General features: G+C 40.2%; 1 protein-coding gene across 1 annotated transcript in view; it reads right to left on the bottom strand.

Annotated features, from left to right (window-relative positions):
- HTR7 (5-hydroxytryptamine (serotonin) receptor 7, adenylate cyclase-coupled) overlaps positions 1-19,994 on the bottom strand; it is a gene marked incomplete at its 5' end in the record, with an annotated part of 109,225 nt that extends 89,231 nt beyond the window's left edge. Inside the window, one exon of the mRNA XM_011947904.1 lies at positions 19,594-19,994. Coding sequence (XP_011803294.1) covers positions 19,594-19,994 — 401 coding nt within the window. The remainder of the gene's footprint in view (positions 1-19,593) is intronic.
- Between the last annotated feature and the right edge of the window lies 1 nt (position 19,995).

Below are 19,995 nucleotides of genomic sequence, written 5' to 3'. Positions count from 1 at the left end.
AAAAGCACAAGAGTCATCCTTTAGGCCTCTTTCCCTCAGTGCCTACATCCAGTTCATCAACAAGGCCTGCCGATACACCTCCAAGACAGATCTGGAATTCCTCCAGTTGTCTCTGTCTCCACTACTCCAACCCAGTCCAAGCTACAATTACCTCTTGCCTTGACTAACATAGAAGCCTTCCCATTGGTCTCCAAGTTTTCATTCTCACCCTCCCCGATTTCATTCTCCACAAAGTAACCACAATGAATTATTAAAATTAAAAAACCAGACCATTTCACCCTACGTTTCAAAGTCTCCAGTGGTTCTGCCACACTTAGAATAAAGTCCAAACTCTTTACCTGGTCTGAATCCCAATATAATTTGCAACACTTCTCTAATCTCATCTCCTTCCAGGTTTTCCTTTTATCTCTCTACTCCAATCACACTAGCCCAGGGCCTTTCTGCCAGCTGCTGCCTTTGCCTAGAAAGTTCTTTTTCCTGATCTTCACACAGCTGGCTCCTTCATGTCATTTACATCTCAGTTATATGTCACCTCCTCAGAAAGGCCTTCCATGATCACCCACTCTTACACATTGCCCTATTTTAATTATGTGTGACACTTATTACTAACAAATTAATGTGTGTGTTTCAACTTATCTGTTTCTTACCTGTCTGTTTATTCTTACTAGAATATAAGATCCTAGAGAGCAAAGGTCTTGTTTGCCTTGTTTATGATAAGGAAGAGTAACCAACAGAGATTAGGTAGTCAATAAATATTAAAGAAGCAAAAAGATAAAACCCCTATAACTCACATAAGAAGAAAAGGCAATTTTATTATGCTAAGGAGTTGCTAATAAAGGGCTATCACCGTTGTGGCCCAGAAAAGAAGCCAGATTAGCAGGCGCCTGTGGAATTCAGAAAACTATCAAATAAAAAACTGTAAGACAATCCTTTCATCAGCATGAAAGAATTTTCAAAGACTTTTACTGAAAATAGCAGAGACTTTTCAATCCAAACATACAGAATATACATTTCCCAGAATACAATTCTGAAATATTCAGGCAACTGGACCAGACTAATTATGGATGGATTGGAGAATGCCTTTTAAGTCTCCCCATGTTTGACCATAAATATTGATAGCCCCTTTTTGGTAGATGGTTCTGCCTCATGTTCCAGATTTTAAAAACCATTTAAAAGGAAGAAACTTATGTAGCTGCCTCTCTTTTAGAGAGTGGAATATGTTATAAACATGTCCAGAAAAATAGAATACTCAGGTATTTGAATCAGAACAGAGACCATGATGAAAGTGATAATACAAACTGGATAAATGGGTGAAATAAAACTCCCCAAACAGATGCACTAGAGATAGTCCCCAATCCTAGATTAGTATCCTTTACTTTAACATACAACATCAGAAGAGTGAGTACTTAGGTTTGACCTAGAAGCCATCACTTTGCAGGAGTCCTTAAGAATTCTTCAGGCACAAAAAGGCTGTTGGAAAACAGACCAGATAATAACGGGGTTTTTATTGATGGAAGTGCTAATACAACAACACAATTGTTTGCAACCAGAAGCTAAATGACTCATATCTCTTTCAAGAAAGGTCATATCACAAAGAAATTGACTGTAAAGCAATACCTATAACCTAACTTTCAAAAACTCTGAATTTTCTGATGTGAACGAAATAGTCTTAATTTACCCTCAACTAGATAACACGTTAAGGATGGGAATCTGTCTTTATCCACTTTTGTATCCTCATAGTTCTTAAATATCTAGTAGGCAAGCAGTAACAGTTTGCTTATTAAATAAGTCTCACCACCACCATCTTCTCTAACTTGGTTGTGCATGCAGTCATCTCTTCCTCTCTCCTCTCCATCTCTCCATCTGTCTGTTTCTCCATCTGTCTCTCCATCTGTCTCTCTCTCTCTCTCTCTCTGTCTCTCTCTCACATACACACACACACACACACACACACACACACACACACACACACACATCTGGCCTCTCTGTTAGAGCTCACCACTTATATTCTATCTTAAATCTGTGAAGGACTAGATCTGATAGTCCGTAATACCTTAATCATCATCACTCCCTGATGGAAGGGAGTAAGATCAGCTTTCTCGTCTGTAAAATAGGGATAATAAAAGTGCCTGGAATTATACTGGAAAGGAGTAAAGCCAAATGATCAGATAGGCTGCTTCATTCTCCCACCCCAAACATGCAGAAAACTTAGCTGCAGTATGCAATGCAAGTGTCCTGAACACCCAACACTCACAGCAGCCACTGAAACCAAGAGAAGGGAATCCTGTGTGACAAAGGCATGGAGTTTGTCTTATTCTTTCAACTCCTTCAATTTTTAAGAACTGTTCAAATTTTTCTTACAGACCTGACTCCTCTATTCACAACAATATGTTCCTGACTAAAGAAGCATAATATTAGTACAACAACCCTACTAATAAGTGTAACAGTTCACATTTATCAGCAGAATTGGTATTAGCCAGGCATGTGACAAAAGACTTCACCTACATCAACTCAATTAACTATCACAAACCTATGGGGAAGGCATTAGTATTACCTATGTTATAGATGAGTATCTTTCATCTCAAAGAAGTTAAATAATGTTCACATGGCCACAGAACTACAAATGTCAAATTTGGGACCAAGGGCTGCACAGTATTCATCTTTAACTTGTTCATCCTTATCCCCAGCATTAAGTACAGTGCCTGACACTGGTCAAAGCTTTAAGCCTCAAATCTAGGCAACAACAATTGCTTAGAAGCAAGCAGTCTAAGAGCACAGACCAAAAAGCAGAAAAAGAGCCATGGCTTCAAGTCCCAGACTGGTCACTTATTAGTTCTGCAACCTTAGGCATATTTGTTAACCTCTTGGAGCCTAAGTTTTCTCATCTGTAAAACGACAATAATAAAAGTGTCTTCAATAGGACACTTAGTATCTTGAGTAATGCACAGTAAAATGCACAGTAAGACTACTTACAGGTCCACAATTTCTTAACCATAAATCTAAAGCTCGTAAAGCTCTGAAATCAGACCTTGTTCTTAAACTGGTTGTATTAATTTCTATTGCTACTATAACAAGTTCCCACAAACTCAGTGGCTTAAAACAATAAAAATGTTTTATCCTGCAAATGTGGGTCCCTGGACTAAAATCAAGGTGTCTACAGGCTGTGTTCCTTTCTGGAGACTCTAGAGAGGATTCATTTCATCACCTTTTCCATCTTTTAGAGGCTTCTCCCACTCTTTGGCTCAGGGCCCCCTTCCATCTTCAAAGCCACCATTGGTGGACTGGGTCCCTCTCACATCGCATCACTCCAACCTCTGCTCCCATTGTCACATGTCCCTCTCTAACTCTCTTGCCTCATTCTTCCACATTTAAAAACCCTTGTGACTACATGGTATACATCTAGATAATCCAGGATAATTCTCCAACTTTAAAGTCAGCTGATTAACAACCTTAATTCCACCTGCTGCCTTCATTCCCCCCATTTGCTATGTAAGGTAATATATTTCCAGGTTCCAGGAATTAGGACATAGTTAGGAATTAGGGGAGCTATTATTTTGCCTGTCAAACTTGTGGCAAACTGATCTTGCAACAAAACCTAACTTGAACTGATATGACTATAGTCTTAATTTTCTTCACTAAGTATGAATATTCATACATTTTATTTAGGATCCAGCCCCAGACCCCATTGTGGTGCTATATAATATACAGTATACCAACTGAATTACATTTCTAAAATCCAAACAATTCTGAATTCTGAAATACCTCTGATCACAAGGGTTTTAGATAAGAGACTATAAATGTATATTCTAATTATTATTATTAATATCATCTTCTTCTCTGAAAGGCAAGAGAAAATGGTCCATGGTTAACATGGTTCATAAATCATGTTCACAAAGCCAGTGCCCCCTTGAGCCTTGGAAGACCATGCTGGCCAGGCATGGTGGCTCACACCTATAATCTGAGCAATTTGGGAGGCCAAATTTGGCTGATCACTGGAGGCCAGGAGTTCAAGACCAGCCTGGCCATCATGGTGAAAACTCGTCTCTACTAAAAATACAAAAATTAGCCAGGTGTGATGGTGCATGCCTGTAATCCCAGCTGAGGCAGAAGAATCACTTGAACTCAGGAGACAGGTTGCAGTGAGCCGAGATCATGCCACTTCACTTCAGCCTGGGCGTACAGCAAGACTCTGTCTAAAAAAAAAAAAAAAAAACAAAGATCCTGCTATGGTTTGAATGTATATGTCCCTCGAAAATTCATATGTTGGAACTTAAACCTCAATGTGATAGTATTAAGAGGCGGACTTTTGGGATGTGATTAAGTTATGAGGTTACAGCCCTCATGGATGGGATTAGCAACTTCATAAAAGGGCTGGAGTAAATTTACTAGGCCCTTTTGCCCTCTGTTCCTTTGCCACATGAGGATGCAGCAACAAGGCACCATCTTGCAAGCAGAGACTATGTCATTACCAGACATGGAACTTGCCTGTGCCTTGATCTTGGACTTCCCAGCCTCTAGAACTATGAGAAACAAATTTCTATTGTTTATAAATTACCCAGTCTTGGGTATTTTGTTATAGCATCATGAAGGGGTAAGACAGATCAGGAGTCAGACATTCCTCATGGCCAAACCTGATACCACTCCTTTCTTGCTGTGTACTCCTAACCTCTCTCAGCCTCCCTGTCCTCATCACCCAGGGTTAGGGGTGAGGGTGTGAGTGTGTCCACAGAGTGGTCATGGGGATTAAATGAGATGAATCAGGCATAGCCCTTGGCACCCAACAATGGGATTGCTACTGCCAGTTATTATGCTCCTCTACTTGGGTATTGCCTTCATGGCTGACACCCATGGCTTACTTTCAGGGATGTGTGGCCTTCATCAAAAATGTGTTTATTTAGTGAGAAAAAAAAGGACTCTGAGATTTTTCATTTAATTTTGCCTATGTTTTCACCCTGCTCCATAACACAGCACTGATGATAATAAAAAGCTAACTCCTGGATCTAAGCTGCTACGACCTTCACATCACTGGCAGCTTTGCTAACGTTGGTGTTCTGCAGAACAGGAAGTAACTCACCAGCCTACTATGTTCTCATGAGGCCAACCTTTGGGACTGTCCCACTGCCTCCGCACTGCTTCTATTTTCACCAGATATCTCCTGATCCTAACTTGCTTTCTCAAGGAAACTTCTCCACTGCCACCAAGAGGAATGTCTTGTAGGAAGTTGCAGAATAAGAAGTCAAGGCCAGATGTGTGGATTTGAGAATCAGAAGCACCATTCCCTTTTTCCTTCCCTTTCTTCCCTCCTTCCCTCCATTTTTTTTCCTTCCTTTCTACTTCCTTCCCTCCTTTTATTTTCTTTCCTTCCTTCTTCCTTCCCTCCCTCCCCTCCTTCTGCAGTCAATCCACAAAGATTAACTGAACACCTACCAAGTACAAAGTACTATGCCAAAGGGCTGGCAATGCAGTCTTCAAGATAAGCTTGGGTCATGCTATGCAGAGTGTACAGATGATCCCACAAATCACGAGTTTATTACAGTTAATTTTACAAACCATTAATTACAAATTGAGGTGAGAATTAGGAAGAAAAATTGCAAGGTGTTAAAAAACTGTTTAAGATAGTCAGGGGATTCTAGAAATGTGTCCATGACCTAGTAATATCTAATCAAGGACCTGCCTAAAGAGTGATAAAAATTACCCAGCTAAAGAGATAGAAGAGTATTCCAGGGGAGGCATGAATAGACATGTGAAGACCCTGAACATCAGAATGTCAGGAAACTGAAAGAAGACCAGAATTGCTGAAATATGGGGAGGAGAGGCGGTATGGATACATGACTGGTTAGTTGGTGGTAAGTATGAAGAAAGGAAGGAAAGGTAGGAGAAAAGAAACGGGGAAAGAAGGAAAGAAGGGAAATAATTAAATGGAACCAAATCAAATCTGGAGCTGAAGCTGGCAAGCTCCAGCAGGACCAAATCTGGTCCCAGTCTGTTTTTGTATGACCCCCAGCTAAGAATGGTCTTTGTATTTTTAAGTAGTTGAAAAAAATGAAAAAGAAGAATACTATTTTATGATATGTTAAAATTATATCAAATTCAATTTTCTGTATCCATAAATAAAGCTTTATTGGAACACAGCCACCGACACATTTACATATTATCTATGGCTGCTTTCATGCTACAGTGGCAGAGTTAAGGAGTTGCAACAGAGACCTTACGGTCCACAAGCTTAAAATATTTACTGTCTATACCTTTACAGAAAAAAAGTGTTTGCCAACCCCTGATTTAGTGAGATTAGCAGAGGCCAGATCATATAATCTTTTCGGTCACATTAAAGATTTACGATCTTATCCCAAGACCAGGGGAACCCAATAAATTGTTTGAACAGGAGAACAGCATGACCCAGTAGTGCCCAAACCTATCTGCACATTAGACTAGGATCAAAAAATATGGATACATGAGTCCCACTTCCAGATATTATGAATTAATTAGTCTTGGTATGGCCAGGGCTTTGGAATTTTGAGGAGATTCCTAAGTGACTTTCATATGCAGACGAGCTTGGGAACCATGGATATAATCACATTTTTATGTTTTAAAGATCAGTCCAGCTCAGGGGTTCTCCCTCTGGCTGCACATTAGAATCATCTGGGGGATATTTTCAAATATACTGATGTGACACACAGGCCCACCTGGCATCAATTAAGTAAGAATCTCTAGGGGGTCTCCCCAAGCATTGGTATACAGTTGCCCAGGTGATTCTAACATGCAGCCAGGGTTGTGCACCCTGCATTAACAGGGGCCAAGTATGAAGACCCAGAGACCCCCGAGAGGCTAATGTGAGTGCCCAGCTGAAAGATGATAGGGACTGAAGTTGAGTTGTTGGGGGTAGGGGGCTGTGTAGGGACAATCAGAAAGACTTGGTGATCAGTAAGTGAGAGTAGAAGGCTGAGGTGGAAAATTTCAAAAACGATACTCAAATGTCTAGCAAAGCAACTGGGTGCAAACTGATGGCACTTATTGGGATGGGAACCTTGGACGAGAAACAAGGTACGGAAGTTAGAACATTATTTCTGTTCTGACGTAGTGTTGAAAAGGAGGATGCCTTCAGAGAGTTGGCCAGATTAAAGCTATAAGGGACTGCATGATAAAGAGCCTTAAATGCTATCCTAACAATATCCTCCTCATACAGCAGGCAATGGCTACAATGATGTAGTGAAAGATGTATGACCTTTGGATTCAGACACTGTTCCAGTCACATACGATGTGTGTGAGCTTCCTCAGCTTCTTCACCTATAGAATGGTATTAAAAGTGTTCATATATGTCTTGTTCATCTTTGGCCAGCAGAGTCACTCAACAACAGACACTCAAAAAGCACCCTCACAAGGATATTTAAAGATTCGATGCGATGCCATATGTAAAGTGTCTAGAAACTTAAGTAGCACAAAAGGCATTCATAAAATGGTAGTGTCATCCCTGAAGGGTTTCCAAAGAAGCATGACCCAGTGACATTCTCACACTGAAGTTTTAGAAACTGTATGTGACCCCATACATGCATGGAGTGGTCACCTCCATGCATCTGGAGGCTTCCTGGTGCCGCATATGATGCCTGGCCGCCAAGAAGACCACCGCCTGCCTGGGATGGCCACCCTTGGTGCCCAGAAGCCATGAGCTTTCCCCCCTAAACCCTTCACTCTGTGATCTTCTGCCCAAGAACTTTGTTTCCATGATACCTCACCCTCTGTTCTGATGCCACCCAAGAGGCTGTGGCTGACCAGTGCTTTAGACACATTGTTCTCTTTTGCCTGTTCTCAAAATAGAATCATATGCCAAGGTGGGAAAAAAAAGCGCATATGAACATCTGTGTGAAGGATGGGTGAATGGGAGGAGAAATGGTTGAGTATCCCTGATCCAAAATGCTTGGGACCTTTTTCATATTTTTTATATTTTGAAATATGTGCATGTACATAAAAAAATATCTTGAGCATGGGACCTAAGTCTAAATACAAAATTCATTTATGTTTTATATTTACCTTGTACCCATAGCCTAACAGTAATTTTATTCAATATTTTAAATAATTTTGTGGCCGGGCGCGGTGGCTCAAGCCTGTAATCCCAGCACTTTGGGAGGCCAAGACGGGCGGATCACGAGGTCAGGAGATCGAGACCATCCTGGCTAACACGGTGAAACCCCGTCTCTACTAAAAATACAAAAAACTAGCCGGGCGAGGCGGCGGGCGCCTATAGTCCCAGCTACTCGGGAGGCTGAGGCAGGAGAATGGTGTAAATCCGGGAGGCAGAGCTTGCAGTGAGCTGAGATCCGGCCACTGCACTCCAGCCCGGGCGACAGAGCGAGACTCCGCCTCAAAAAAAAAAAAATAATAATAATAATAATTTTGTGTGCCCATCACATGAGGTCAGGTGTGAAATTTTCTACTTGTGGCATCATGTCAGTACTCAAAGATTCTAATCTTGGAGCATTTTGGGTTTCAGACTTTCAGATCAGGGATGCCCAATCTGTACTAGGTTTAGCAGCTGAAATTAAGTTCAGCTGCATGTGATAAACAACACAATGGTATTAGTTCATCAATTAGCAAGAAGTCAAGGTTCCAGCAGTTCTGTGGAGTTGACAGTCCTCCATGATCCAGGCTACCATTCCAGCATACTGCTCCTCTTTACCAAGCATGGCCATTTTTGTCCATCTTGACTAAGATGGTCAGAGCTCTAGCCACTATCTTCATATTCCAGGCAAGAAGATGGAGGAAAGGACAGAAAACAGGAAGAGGACACACACCAATTTTCTTGAAGGCAGTTTCTGAGAAACTGAAACATAATACTTCTACTAACATCTCTCAAGCCCAAATTTAGTAACATGGCCACATCTAGCTATAAGGGAGGCTAAGAAATGCAGTCTTTATTCTGGGCAGCCATATCCCCAGGTCAAAGCAGGAATTCCCATAACTGAGGAGAAAGGGGAGGATGGAGATTAGGGTAGGCAACCAGCAGTATCTACTGCAAGGGGTGAAGGGTTATTGATGGGCTTCTCCTATGCTATTCCCTCACTCAGAATGCCTTTCTGCTCCCTCTCTGTGAGTTCACTCAAAGACTCATTCACTGCCTCTGTGTTCTTGGCATCTGCTTCTCCTTTGACTGGAATGTTCCATGTCTCCACTTTTATTATTTTCCTTAAATATATTTATACACATAGATATAAATAAATACACAATATTTGAACAGGCTTTGAACACAAGTTCCATCCATACAAACTGTACGTCCTTGGCAAGTCACTTCTACCCTCTGAGCCTTAAGTTCCTCCTACATCAAGTAGGGATATTCATGTCCACCTCACAATGTTGTAGAGAGGATCAGTGGAGATTTCTGTATTTGGGAGTGGTCTGTAAGGAATAAAGCATTAAACATCTATTAGCTATTATCATTTCTACCCTGAAGCATTACTTCCTGTTAGTTAACATAAGAGGAAAAAAAAAGTAGTTGGTGGCTAAGTGTTACTACACAAAAGAACAGGGCAGAAGACCCATTTCATCTCTGTCTCACTTTCCCATAGCAAAGCCAGAAGAGGATTCCATCAATTCTTAAAATGTATCTACAAGCAGAAAATTAATTTTAGAGATGAGCAAGGATAACTTCCTTTGAAGTGAAAGGAGATCTGGAGAAGCCAGAATGCACCCTGCCCTGCTGATTGAAGCAGAATTAAAGCCAAAAGCAGAACTCAGATCATCGGAGGGAATGAGTCATAGTACCTGGCGAGGAAGCAAGGCTTCAGCCAGACACCAATCAGAGCTAAATATTACAGCTCTTGCAAATAAGGCAGATGAGTTCCTGTAACCATGAACAACCCAAAGGTGGTCCCTGCCCTCATACACAAAGGTAAAAATTAACGGTTGCTGACAGCATTAAAACAATAACTGTATCTGCTCAGATTAATCATATATCTGACTTAATCCAAATATACCTCATGAGATGTATCAAATACATACTTTTGCCCCTTTCATTATAAAATGAAATACACAGGCATGAAAGTGCCTAAAATATACATGGACACTTTAACAATAATTAAGTTAACCCTTTTGTAATTACCACTCCAGTCAAGAAAGAAAACACTATACCACCTTAGAAGCATGCCTCTCTGATCTCAGTTTTCTCCATCCCATCTAACCATCTAAAAGCAATCACTCTGTTTGTTCTTTCTTTTTGTTTGTTTGTTTTTTTTTTAGACAGGGTTTGCTCTTGCTGCCCAGGCCGGAGTGCAATGACGTGATCTCGGCTCACTGCAACCTCAGCCTCCCAGGTTCAAGCGATTCTCTTGCCTCCCGAGTAGCAGGGATTACAGGCATGTGCCACCACGCCCAGCTAATTTTGTATTTTTTAGTAGAGACGGGGTTTCTCCATGTTGGTCAGGCTGGTCTCTAACTCCCAACCTCAGGTGATCCACCTGCCTCAGCCTCCCAAAGTGCTGGGATTACAGGTGTGAGCCACTGTTCCTGGCCTCTTTGTTCTTATGATATATATTTCCTTTCTTTTCCTTATAATATTACCACTTATGTACATCCCTAAAAATATTTTTGTCTATTTAAAATTTTTATTTGAATTGAATCATATATGTATATACTTTATACTTTGCTGCTTCTGCTCAGCCTTACATTTGTAACCCCAAAATATTTATCAGTGAAATGATATGACATCTGAAATGTGATTTAAAATAATTGAATGAAGGAGGAGTCGCAAATTATATTTTTAATAAATTGACCATAAATTGATCACTGTTGAAGATGGATGACGGCTACATCAGACTTATAGTATACTTGACTTTAATATATGTTTCCAAATTTATATAACAAAAAATAGTTTAAATTACTTCATGAGATTCATTTGGTTGCTGTGTGTAGTTAGAATTTGTTCATTTTCATTGCTGTATAGCAATACTTCTCTAAGATCCCAAGACCAGAAGCATCAGAATCACTTGAGAATTTATGTGAAGTATAAATTCTTAGCCCCACCACAGACTTTTGAAATCAGAAACTCTTGCGATAAGGTTTCTGATTTGGTAAGGTCTGGGGTGACGCCCAACAATCTGTGTTTTAATAAGTTCTCCAGGTAGTTCTGATGCACATTCAAGTTTGATAAACACTCCTAAATAGCATTCTGTTGTATAACTATACCATAATTTATTTATTCATTCTACTATTGACACATGTGTGTATTATTTCAAGTTTTAAGGTTTCAAGTTTGTGAATACTATAAATATTCTTATAGAAGACTTTTGGTGGACAAGCATCTTTCTGATATATACCTGGTGATAAAACAACAAGGTCTTAGGGTGTATGTATTTTTAACATTACATGATAACATTAAACTATTTGCAAAGTGGTTCACCAATGTACAGTCCCACTAGTAATGTATGTAAATTCCCTTTGCTCCATATCTTTCCCAACACTTAGTAGTTTTTTGACATTTTAATTGTTGTCAATCTAGAGGGTTAAACACTTAAACTTTCCAACTTAGAATTTTTTTAAAAAAACACACATATTAGAGAACAGAACTTCAGACGTAAAATCAGTTTCACAAATATATTAGTTGGTGAGTTTTCATGGAGTAAATCCGATGCAGGAAAGAATCTGGTACAATAGAGAAACTGAGAAAGGTCAATGTGACTGGAATGTGGCAAACAAGACAGAATGCAGTTCAAGATGTTGAGGAGTGAGGCAGGGACAAACCAAGGACCTCCTACATGTGCTAAAGAGTGAATTTTTTTTTTTTTTGAGACAGAGTCTGGCTCTGTCACCCAGGCTGGAGTGCAGTGGCCGGATCTCAGCTCACTGCAAGCTCCGGCTCCCCGGTTTACACATTCTCCTGCCTCAGCCTCCGGAGTAGCTGGGACTACAGGCGCCCGACACCTCGCCCGGCTAGTTTTTTGTATTTTTTTAGTAGAGACGGGGTTTCACTGTGTTAGCCAGGATGGTCTTGATCTCCTGACCTCGTGATCCACCCGTCTGGGCCTCCCAAAGTGCTGGGATTACAGGCTTGAGCCACCGCACCCGGCAAGAGTGAATTTTATTCCAAGTGAAATGAAAAGAAAATGAAAAATTTTAAGCGGGAAATTTACATAATTATATTTCTATATTAGCATACATTTAAAATATTTCAGGCACATATCCACTTCTAGCTATGATGGGTTGTTTGATACTTCAGACCAATGCTTCTGCTGAAAGCCACTTTAAAAGCTGGATAAAGCACAAATACACACACACACACACACACACACACACACACACACACACACACACACCTGCATGCTATGATGCCCAAAAGCATCAAGCAGTTGTTGAGACAACCAGGACTTCAGGGAACAAAATCCTAAAGAAGAGAGAAGCACAGGGAAGCGAGCCAATATTGTGCAGCTGCTCTTTCCCTTGCGGCATTTGCCAAAATTGGGTGAAGGGTAAGGGGCTAAGGATCCAGGTAAAGAGCCTCAGCAGAGAGTTGCTAATAAGGGGCAAAAACACCAGAAGAGCATTTGGCAGTCTCTTGGAGATAGAGAGGCAAAAGTCAGAGGCCTAAAAGGTAAAGATGCCAGTGAAACCTAAGCCTAGCACCTGTTTGATATTTCCCTCAAAACATTTGCTGAATTCTGAGACTGCATAAGGCAGGAGGCTAAGAAGCCATGCTTGACAGTTTCACAGTTTTGAGGAAAGAACATTTAAAGTTCTGAACTAGCCAGCGGGAGAAGTCATTGGGCTGAAATCCTAAGAAGGCTACATCCTAGAAAGGCATCTGCCAGTGGCAGAGCTCTATCAGAACTAAAATACAGCCTATGTTCAGCTCAGTCCCTAACTGGATTAAAATAATCAATTGTCCAATATGCCTGCCTAGCATTTTCTCTGGAACAAAATAACATCTTCTACAGCATCTACAATTTTTCATGCAATATGATGAATATTCAATCAACATTTGCCAGGTATGCCAAGACCAAAAACCCAGAGAAAAACACAGATCACACAAAGAAATCACAAGTGACTCAGATATTGGAGTCAGGAAACAAAGAGTCAAACTATGATTAATACACTAAAAAATATAACAAGATGAAGAAATTAGATGAAAAGGTAGAGAATTTCACCAAAAAAATCAGCATCAATTTAAAAAGCTTAAATGGAATTTCTAGAATTGTAAAATACCATTATGGAAATTAACTCAATAGATAAGGTTGAACAACAGATTAGACATAGTAGAAGAGACAATTAACAAATTGGAAGGCTGGTCAAAATTTTTTCAAAACTCAAGCACAGAAGTAAAACATAAAATGGAAAATATAGAAAAGAGTAAGAAATGTGTGTGACACAGTAAAAAGGTCTACAATACATATATCTGAAGACATAGAAAAATAAAGAATGGAACAATAGTAGTGTTTGATGAGATAACAGCAAACTGATTAAAGATATTAATACACAAATTTTAAAAATCATTAGGAACCCCAAACAGGGTTAACAGTAAATAAACAACAAAAATCAATAAAGCCAGACCTAGTGACATCACAGAAAAACTGAAAACTGATAGAAATTAAAGACAAAGACAAAACCCTAAAAACAGTCAGGGGATAAAAGACACATTACCTTCCATGGAGTCATAATAATGTTGGCTAATGGCTGATTTTTCAACAGAAATGATGGAAGTCAGAAAACAATGAAACAATGTTTTAAAGTTCTGGGGGAAAAAAACTAGAAATATAAAATTCCATACTCAGTGAAAATATCATTCAAAAATGAAGCTGAGGCCGGATGCGTTGGTTCACATCTGTGATCCCAGCACTTTGGGAGGCCGAAGTGGGTGGATCACAAGGTCAGGAGACTAAGATCATCCTGGCTAACATGGTGAAACCCTGTCTCTACTAAAAATACAAAAAATTAGCAGGGCATGGTGGCAGACACCGGTAGTCCCAGCTACTAGGGAGGCTGAGGCAGGAGAATGGCGTGAATCCAGTAGGCGGAGCTTGCAGTGAGCCGAGATCGCGCCATTACACTCCAGCCTGGGCAACAGAGTGAGACTCTGTTCAAAAAAAAGAAAAGAAAGAAAGAAGCTGAAACAAAGACTCTTTCAGACAAGTAAGAATTGAGAGGATTTGTCACTAGCAAACCCTCAGTAATATGGTTTGGCTGTGTCCCCACCCAAATCTCACCTTGAATTGTAATAATCTCCACATGTCAAGGGCAGGGCCATATGGAGATAATTGAATCATGAGGGCCGTTTCACCCATACTGTTCTCCTGGTAGTGAGTAAGTCTCACGAGATCTGATGGTTTTATAAATGGGAGTTCCTGTGCACAAGCTCTCTCTGGCCTGCTGCTATGTAAGACGTGTCTTGCTTCCCCTTCACCTTCCCCTATGATTGTGAGCCATGTGGAACTGTGAGTTAAACCTCTTTCCTTTATAAATTATCCAGTCCTTGGGTATGTCTTTATTAGCAGCACGAGAACAGACTAATACATTCAGTAAAAAAATAATGCTGGGCAGGGCATGATGGCTCACATCTGTAATCTCAGCACTTTTGGGAGGCCAGGGTGGGAGAATTACTTGAGGCCAGGAGTTCAAGACCAACCTGAGCAACATAGCGAGACCCTCTCTCTTTATGTTAAAAAAAAAAAGGTTTTAATTTAAAAAAATAATAATGCTAACAGGCATCTAATTTGGCAGAAAATGATCCCAGATGAAAAGGCAGTAATGCAGAACAAAATAAAGAACACTGGAAAAGATAAACACGTAAGCAAAGAAGAATGAATACTGACTGTTACAACAATAAAAATAATATCTAATGGGTTTTAATAATCTGTAGACCTAAAATGAATGCCAATAATAACATAAAAGGTGTGAGGCAATAGATAAAATTAAAATGTTCCAAGGTACCATTTTACCTAGGATTGTATTTCCCCAAAATAAATTTAAACATGCCCACAAATGACTCATACACAAATGAATGTTCAGAGCAGCACTATTAGAGATAGCCAGAAACTGGAAAAAACTCAAATATCCATCTACTGTGAATGGATAAGCAAATTATGGTGTATTTACACAATGGAATACTACTTATCAATAAAAATGAATGAACCACTGATAGGCTAAAAACTACAGATGACTCTCATAAACATTATGTTGAGAAAAAGAAGCCAGATTCAAAAGAGTACATACTATACAATTCCATTTATATGAAGTTCTAGCCAAGCAAAACCTCAATGTGTGATACTAAAGTCAGGACAATGGTTCTCTTTGCAGGCAATAGAAACTAGAAAGGGAGAAGAGGGGACCTCTGGGAGGTTGCCAGTATTCTATTTCTTAATATAGTTGTTTACATGGATGTGGAAATTCATCAAGCTTCATACTTAGAATTGTGCACATACATAATACTTTTCTATATGAATTTCAAAAGTTTTAACAAATATTTCAGTCATACAAAAAGTTATACAAAGGATAATAAGTCTATATTCACCACTGAGATTAAGAAACAAAACATTACCAACATAGGTGATATATATACTACTGATTATACCTCCACCCACGCCACCAGAGATAAACCACTGTCCTGAATTTGGTGTTAACCACTCCCCTGCACTATTTTATACTTTTACTCCTTCTAGAAGCTTCCCTAAATGATATGTAAAACTATTTTCCATGTTTTAAAACTATACATAAAAAGTAATTTGATTTCTTTTTTTTTTTTTTTAAGACAGTGCCTCACTCTATTGCCCAGGCTAGAGTGCAGTGGTGTAATCATGGCTCACTGCAGCCTCAACCTCCCAAGCCAAAGTGATCCTCCCACCTCAGCTTCCCAAGTAATTGAGACCACAAGCATTTGCCACCATGCCTGGCTCTTTTCTTTTCTCTTCTTTCTTTTCTTTTCTTTTTTTCCTTTCCTTTCCTTTCTTTTCTTTTCTTTTTTCTTTTTTTTGTAGAGATGGGAGTCTCCCTATGTTGCCCAGGCTGGTCTTGAACTCCAGGGCTCCAGCAGTCCTCCAGCCTCGGCCTCCCAAAGTGCTGGGATTACAGTTGTGAGCCACCACATCTGGCTGGTAATTTGATTTCTATTTTTAAAAGATCATTCTAAAATTAGCACAAGGGAATTTTCTTGGATGACAAGATGTTGTATATCTTGATTAGAACATTGGTCACATAGGTATATATATATTTGTCAACATACAAATTGAATATTTAAGATCTGTGCATGTCATTATATGTAAATTATCTCACTTAAAAAAGTTTTCTAAATAGACCATTCTTGTTTCTTCTCACGGAATAGATCAGGGCTGGACAGAAGTAGAACCAGGAAAGTCAATTAGAATATTGCAGTAAACCTGATGAGCATCAAAGTCATCTATCTAAAGTGTAAGGAAGAAAAGACAACTTATGGATACAATTCTTTGAGCAGCTTAACTGTGAAGCAGAGCAGTAGCTGGAGGAAGAAGTGAGGCCAGAGGCCAAAAAAGGGTTTTAAAAGATACAAAACAGAACTTGACACCGTAGAAAGGAAAAGCTGAAGAAAGACCATCAATGAGCTGGGCATGGTGGCTCACGCCTGTAATCCCAGCACTTTGGGAGGCCGAGGTGGGCAGATCAGCTGATATCAGGAGTTTGCCAACATGGCAAAACCCCGTGTCTACTAAAATACAAAAATTATCCAGGCATGGTGGCATGCACCTGTAGTCACAGGTAATTTCGGGGGCTGAGGCACAAGAATCACCTGAACCCAGGAGGCAGAGGTTGCAGTGAGCCGAGATTGTACCACTGCACTCCAGCCTGGGTAACAGAGTGAGATTCTGTCCCCTCCACACCCCCACACCCCCCTAAAACAAACAGAACAACAACAACACAAAAGACCATCCATGAAGAAACAATGAACAAAGTCCTTGAGAAGGTAGGGAGACAGAATATAACGTCCAAGTACTTTCATATTTGCTGGTTCACAATGTCTTTTTGCTTTTTAACTGGAAGGAAGTTAAAAGAAGGGTACATATGCAGGACAGATTGTTTGGTGGTGGAAAGATAAAAGTTCTCATCTGATGGTTGCTACTTTTTCAATGAATACAAGTCATTTTCTCAAAAAGACAGGGGATGGGAGCTCTGAAGTCTGTGAAAAACAGTATGGCATTACATTAGAAAAGCAGCCCAGTATGATGGGGAGTGGTTAAGAAAAATGAAAGGTTCCATTTTAGACAGGTTAAATGCCCAACAGATACCCAAACTCTCAAAAGTACAGAATGAACATGAAAGCAACAACACTGTAATTAATCTTTGATTATGCTGCACAAAGCACAGTGTATCCTATATTAGGTACTCAAGAGGGAATGAACAGGGGAATGAATGAAGATAATTTTTTTACATATTTTCACAGCACATTTAATATCATCTGTCATATTCTACAATGGAATTGCAGAAAATATTCTTTTCAGAAATCATATATTTTCCTTTTTTCTCATTTTTAGTTCTCAGTGTTCTTGGAAGAAAATCAATCTGTGTCTTCCAATTTTATCAATTCTTCATTTTCTCTGAAGACATGATATGCTGGTCTTCTAAAATAACTTTTAAGCAGAATTCACCAATGGGGCAATTCTCACAGGTAAAAGGAGAATCTATATGCCTATGTGAACACAATTTGTGACAATCATAAGAATATAGTTAACACTAAAATTTTAAGCTCTTGCCAAGAAGGATTAATCTCTTCTCTGTATTCAGGACATGCCTGCCGATGCTAAGTCACACATGCATGCTGAGTGAAGAATGCCTTTAGCTCATGTATAGGAATCACAAGATGATCTCAGCCAAACCTCAGCATAGCCCAGAAGAAGAGAAACACTGGCTGTCTTAGGAGACAAATTAGCACAAGGTCTATTTATGTATCATTTATCAACTGTGAAATTTTAAAAAATGGTTATAAATACAGTACTTGCAGCATAAACCGTTATTTGTTTTATTACACTAAGTTCCATTTAAAAGGACTCCATTCATGCAGGATGCTCTGTTTTGGTTGGCTCAGCAGTCAGATTTCTGTGCTTATAATTCATGTATATACTTACTATGTGTATTGAGTGTACTCTTTTAATTCCAGTTGCCACAGCCAGACTGTAAATGCATATGTTTTTGTCATTCTTAACTACTGTAATTCAGAACTTCAGCTGCCAAATTTGGTGCTAATATTCTCACACATGCAGTTCATGCTCTGCTCTTAAATAATTCCTTGTTTGCTGTCAGCACCTTCTACCATGATATATAAAATGGGAGAATCAATTTAAAGAAAAATAACCTAAATTGTTAACTAAATGGAGCTACAATGTATTTTTCTTCTTGAAAATATTCCCTTTCCTATTACTTCCTTTATTTAGTAATTATAAACCCTGGTCAAGCAAAAAATATATATAGCAGAACATTTTAAGTATCAGCAAACCACAAACAGCAGTGTTTTCAAGAAGAAAAAAAGGAAAATCTCAGTTGCATGCTAGACCATCTTTTGAGGCACTGTCATTTTAAGTGTGGAGGCATCAATTATTTCCCCTAGGCTGAAAGGTCTACACATATAAAGGTTCTATAGATCCACTAAGAAAATAAGCAACCATTTCTGTGTATCATTAAACACAACAGGATACTAGTTCTGAAACACCGGCAGAATTCTGAGTGTGAACATTAAGGTTTCATACATCAGTTTCAAGTGAAACAGAGTTGTTTTAGGCCAAAGACGTTTGAGACCATACTTCAAGTTGTCAACTGCATAATATTTCAAGGGTCAAAAACCAGCTCCATTTCAAAAGCCTGTAACCTTACAGTCTGAAGAAACCCTGTGGGTCTCCTAGTTCAATATGACACCCAAGGCAGGAATTTTTCCCCTAGCATCCCTGACAGATGGTCAGCCTCTGTTGCAATTACTCCAGTGGGGGAGTTCTCAACCGAAGGTTCCCAAGGGCTATGATGAAAGGCCAGAACCGGCCATTCAGACCTGGAGTGAGGCTCCAGTCAGTAAGCTCGCAAGATACAGACAGCATTACCAAACATTAAAACCAGACTTCCACAAGCAAGAATGCAATTCTGAATTGACCATCATAAGGATGCAATGTCTAAGACATGCAGACCCCAATTCTAGAACCATCCAAGGTCCTTTCACTGGCCTAGGGAGTAGCTCTCACAATTGGGGAAGCAAGGTGGCTTTTCTCCGATTTTTTTTTTTTTTTTTTAATGACTCTTTAAGACTCATAGCAAGGCTTGATCAAGTCAGGGAGCATCAAATCCCTTCCTTCCAAAAACCAAGGCAAGGGACCCCCTGGCGGAAATGCTAAGGCTTAAAATACTCTTAACTTTGGTCTTAAATTCGTCACTATAGTAAACCAGAATATTTCGGGTTTTTCTTTTAAAGATGTACATAGGCTATGCTATAACTGAAGTTTGGTTGGTGTAGGGTAGATGGGGGGTGGGGGGCGAGCGGTGTTTTCAGCGCAGCCCTTCATACCGCCTTGAAGTCTGGCTTGATCCTCCCTGAAAAGGCGAGCGCGCAGGGCTGAGCTGCCTGCCAGTCCCCAGCCGGAGCCTGGGACGGGGCGGTCCGGCCCTTACCTGTCAATGCTGATCACGCACAGGGTCATGATCGAGGCCGTGCAGCACATGACGTCCATGGCGATGAAGACGTTACAGAAAAAGTGGCCAAAGATCCACTTGCCCCCGATGAGGTCGGTGACGCTGACGAAGGGCATGACCGCCACGGCCACCGAGAGGTCGGCCAGCGCCAGGGACACGATCAGGTAGTTGGAGGGCTGGCGGAGCTTCTTGACGAAGCACACGGAGATCACCACTAGGCAGTTGCCCGCGATCGTCAGCAGCGTGATGAGCGTCAGGATGGAGCCGATCACAACTTTCTCGGCTCTGCCGTAGTTGATCTGTTCCCCACAGCCGGAGGCATTGTCCGGGGGCGCGTCCCAGGTGGGCGCGGGGCTGGCTGTCACCTCGCTCAGCAGGTGC

The sequence above is a fragment of the Colobus angolensis genome, unplaced genomic scaffold (genome assembly GCF_000951035.1).
Source record: "Colobus angolensis palliatus isolate OR3802 unplaced genomic scaffold, Cang.pa_1.0 Scaffold270, whole genome shotgun sequence".
In the NCBI taxonomy this organism is placed as follows: domain Eukaryota; kingdom Metazoa; phylum Chordata; class Mammalia; order Primates; family Cercopithecidae; genus Colobus; species Colobus angolensis.
The sequence above is the reverse complement of the archived record's forward strand: the minus strand, read 5'-3'. Positions and strand labels throughout refer to the sequence as shown.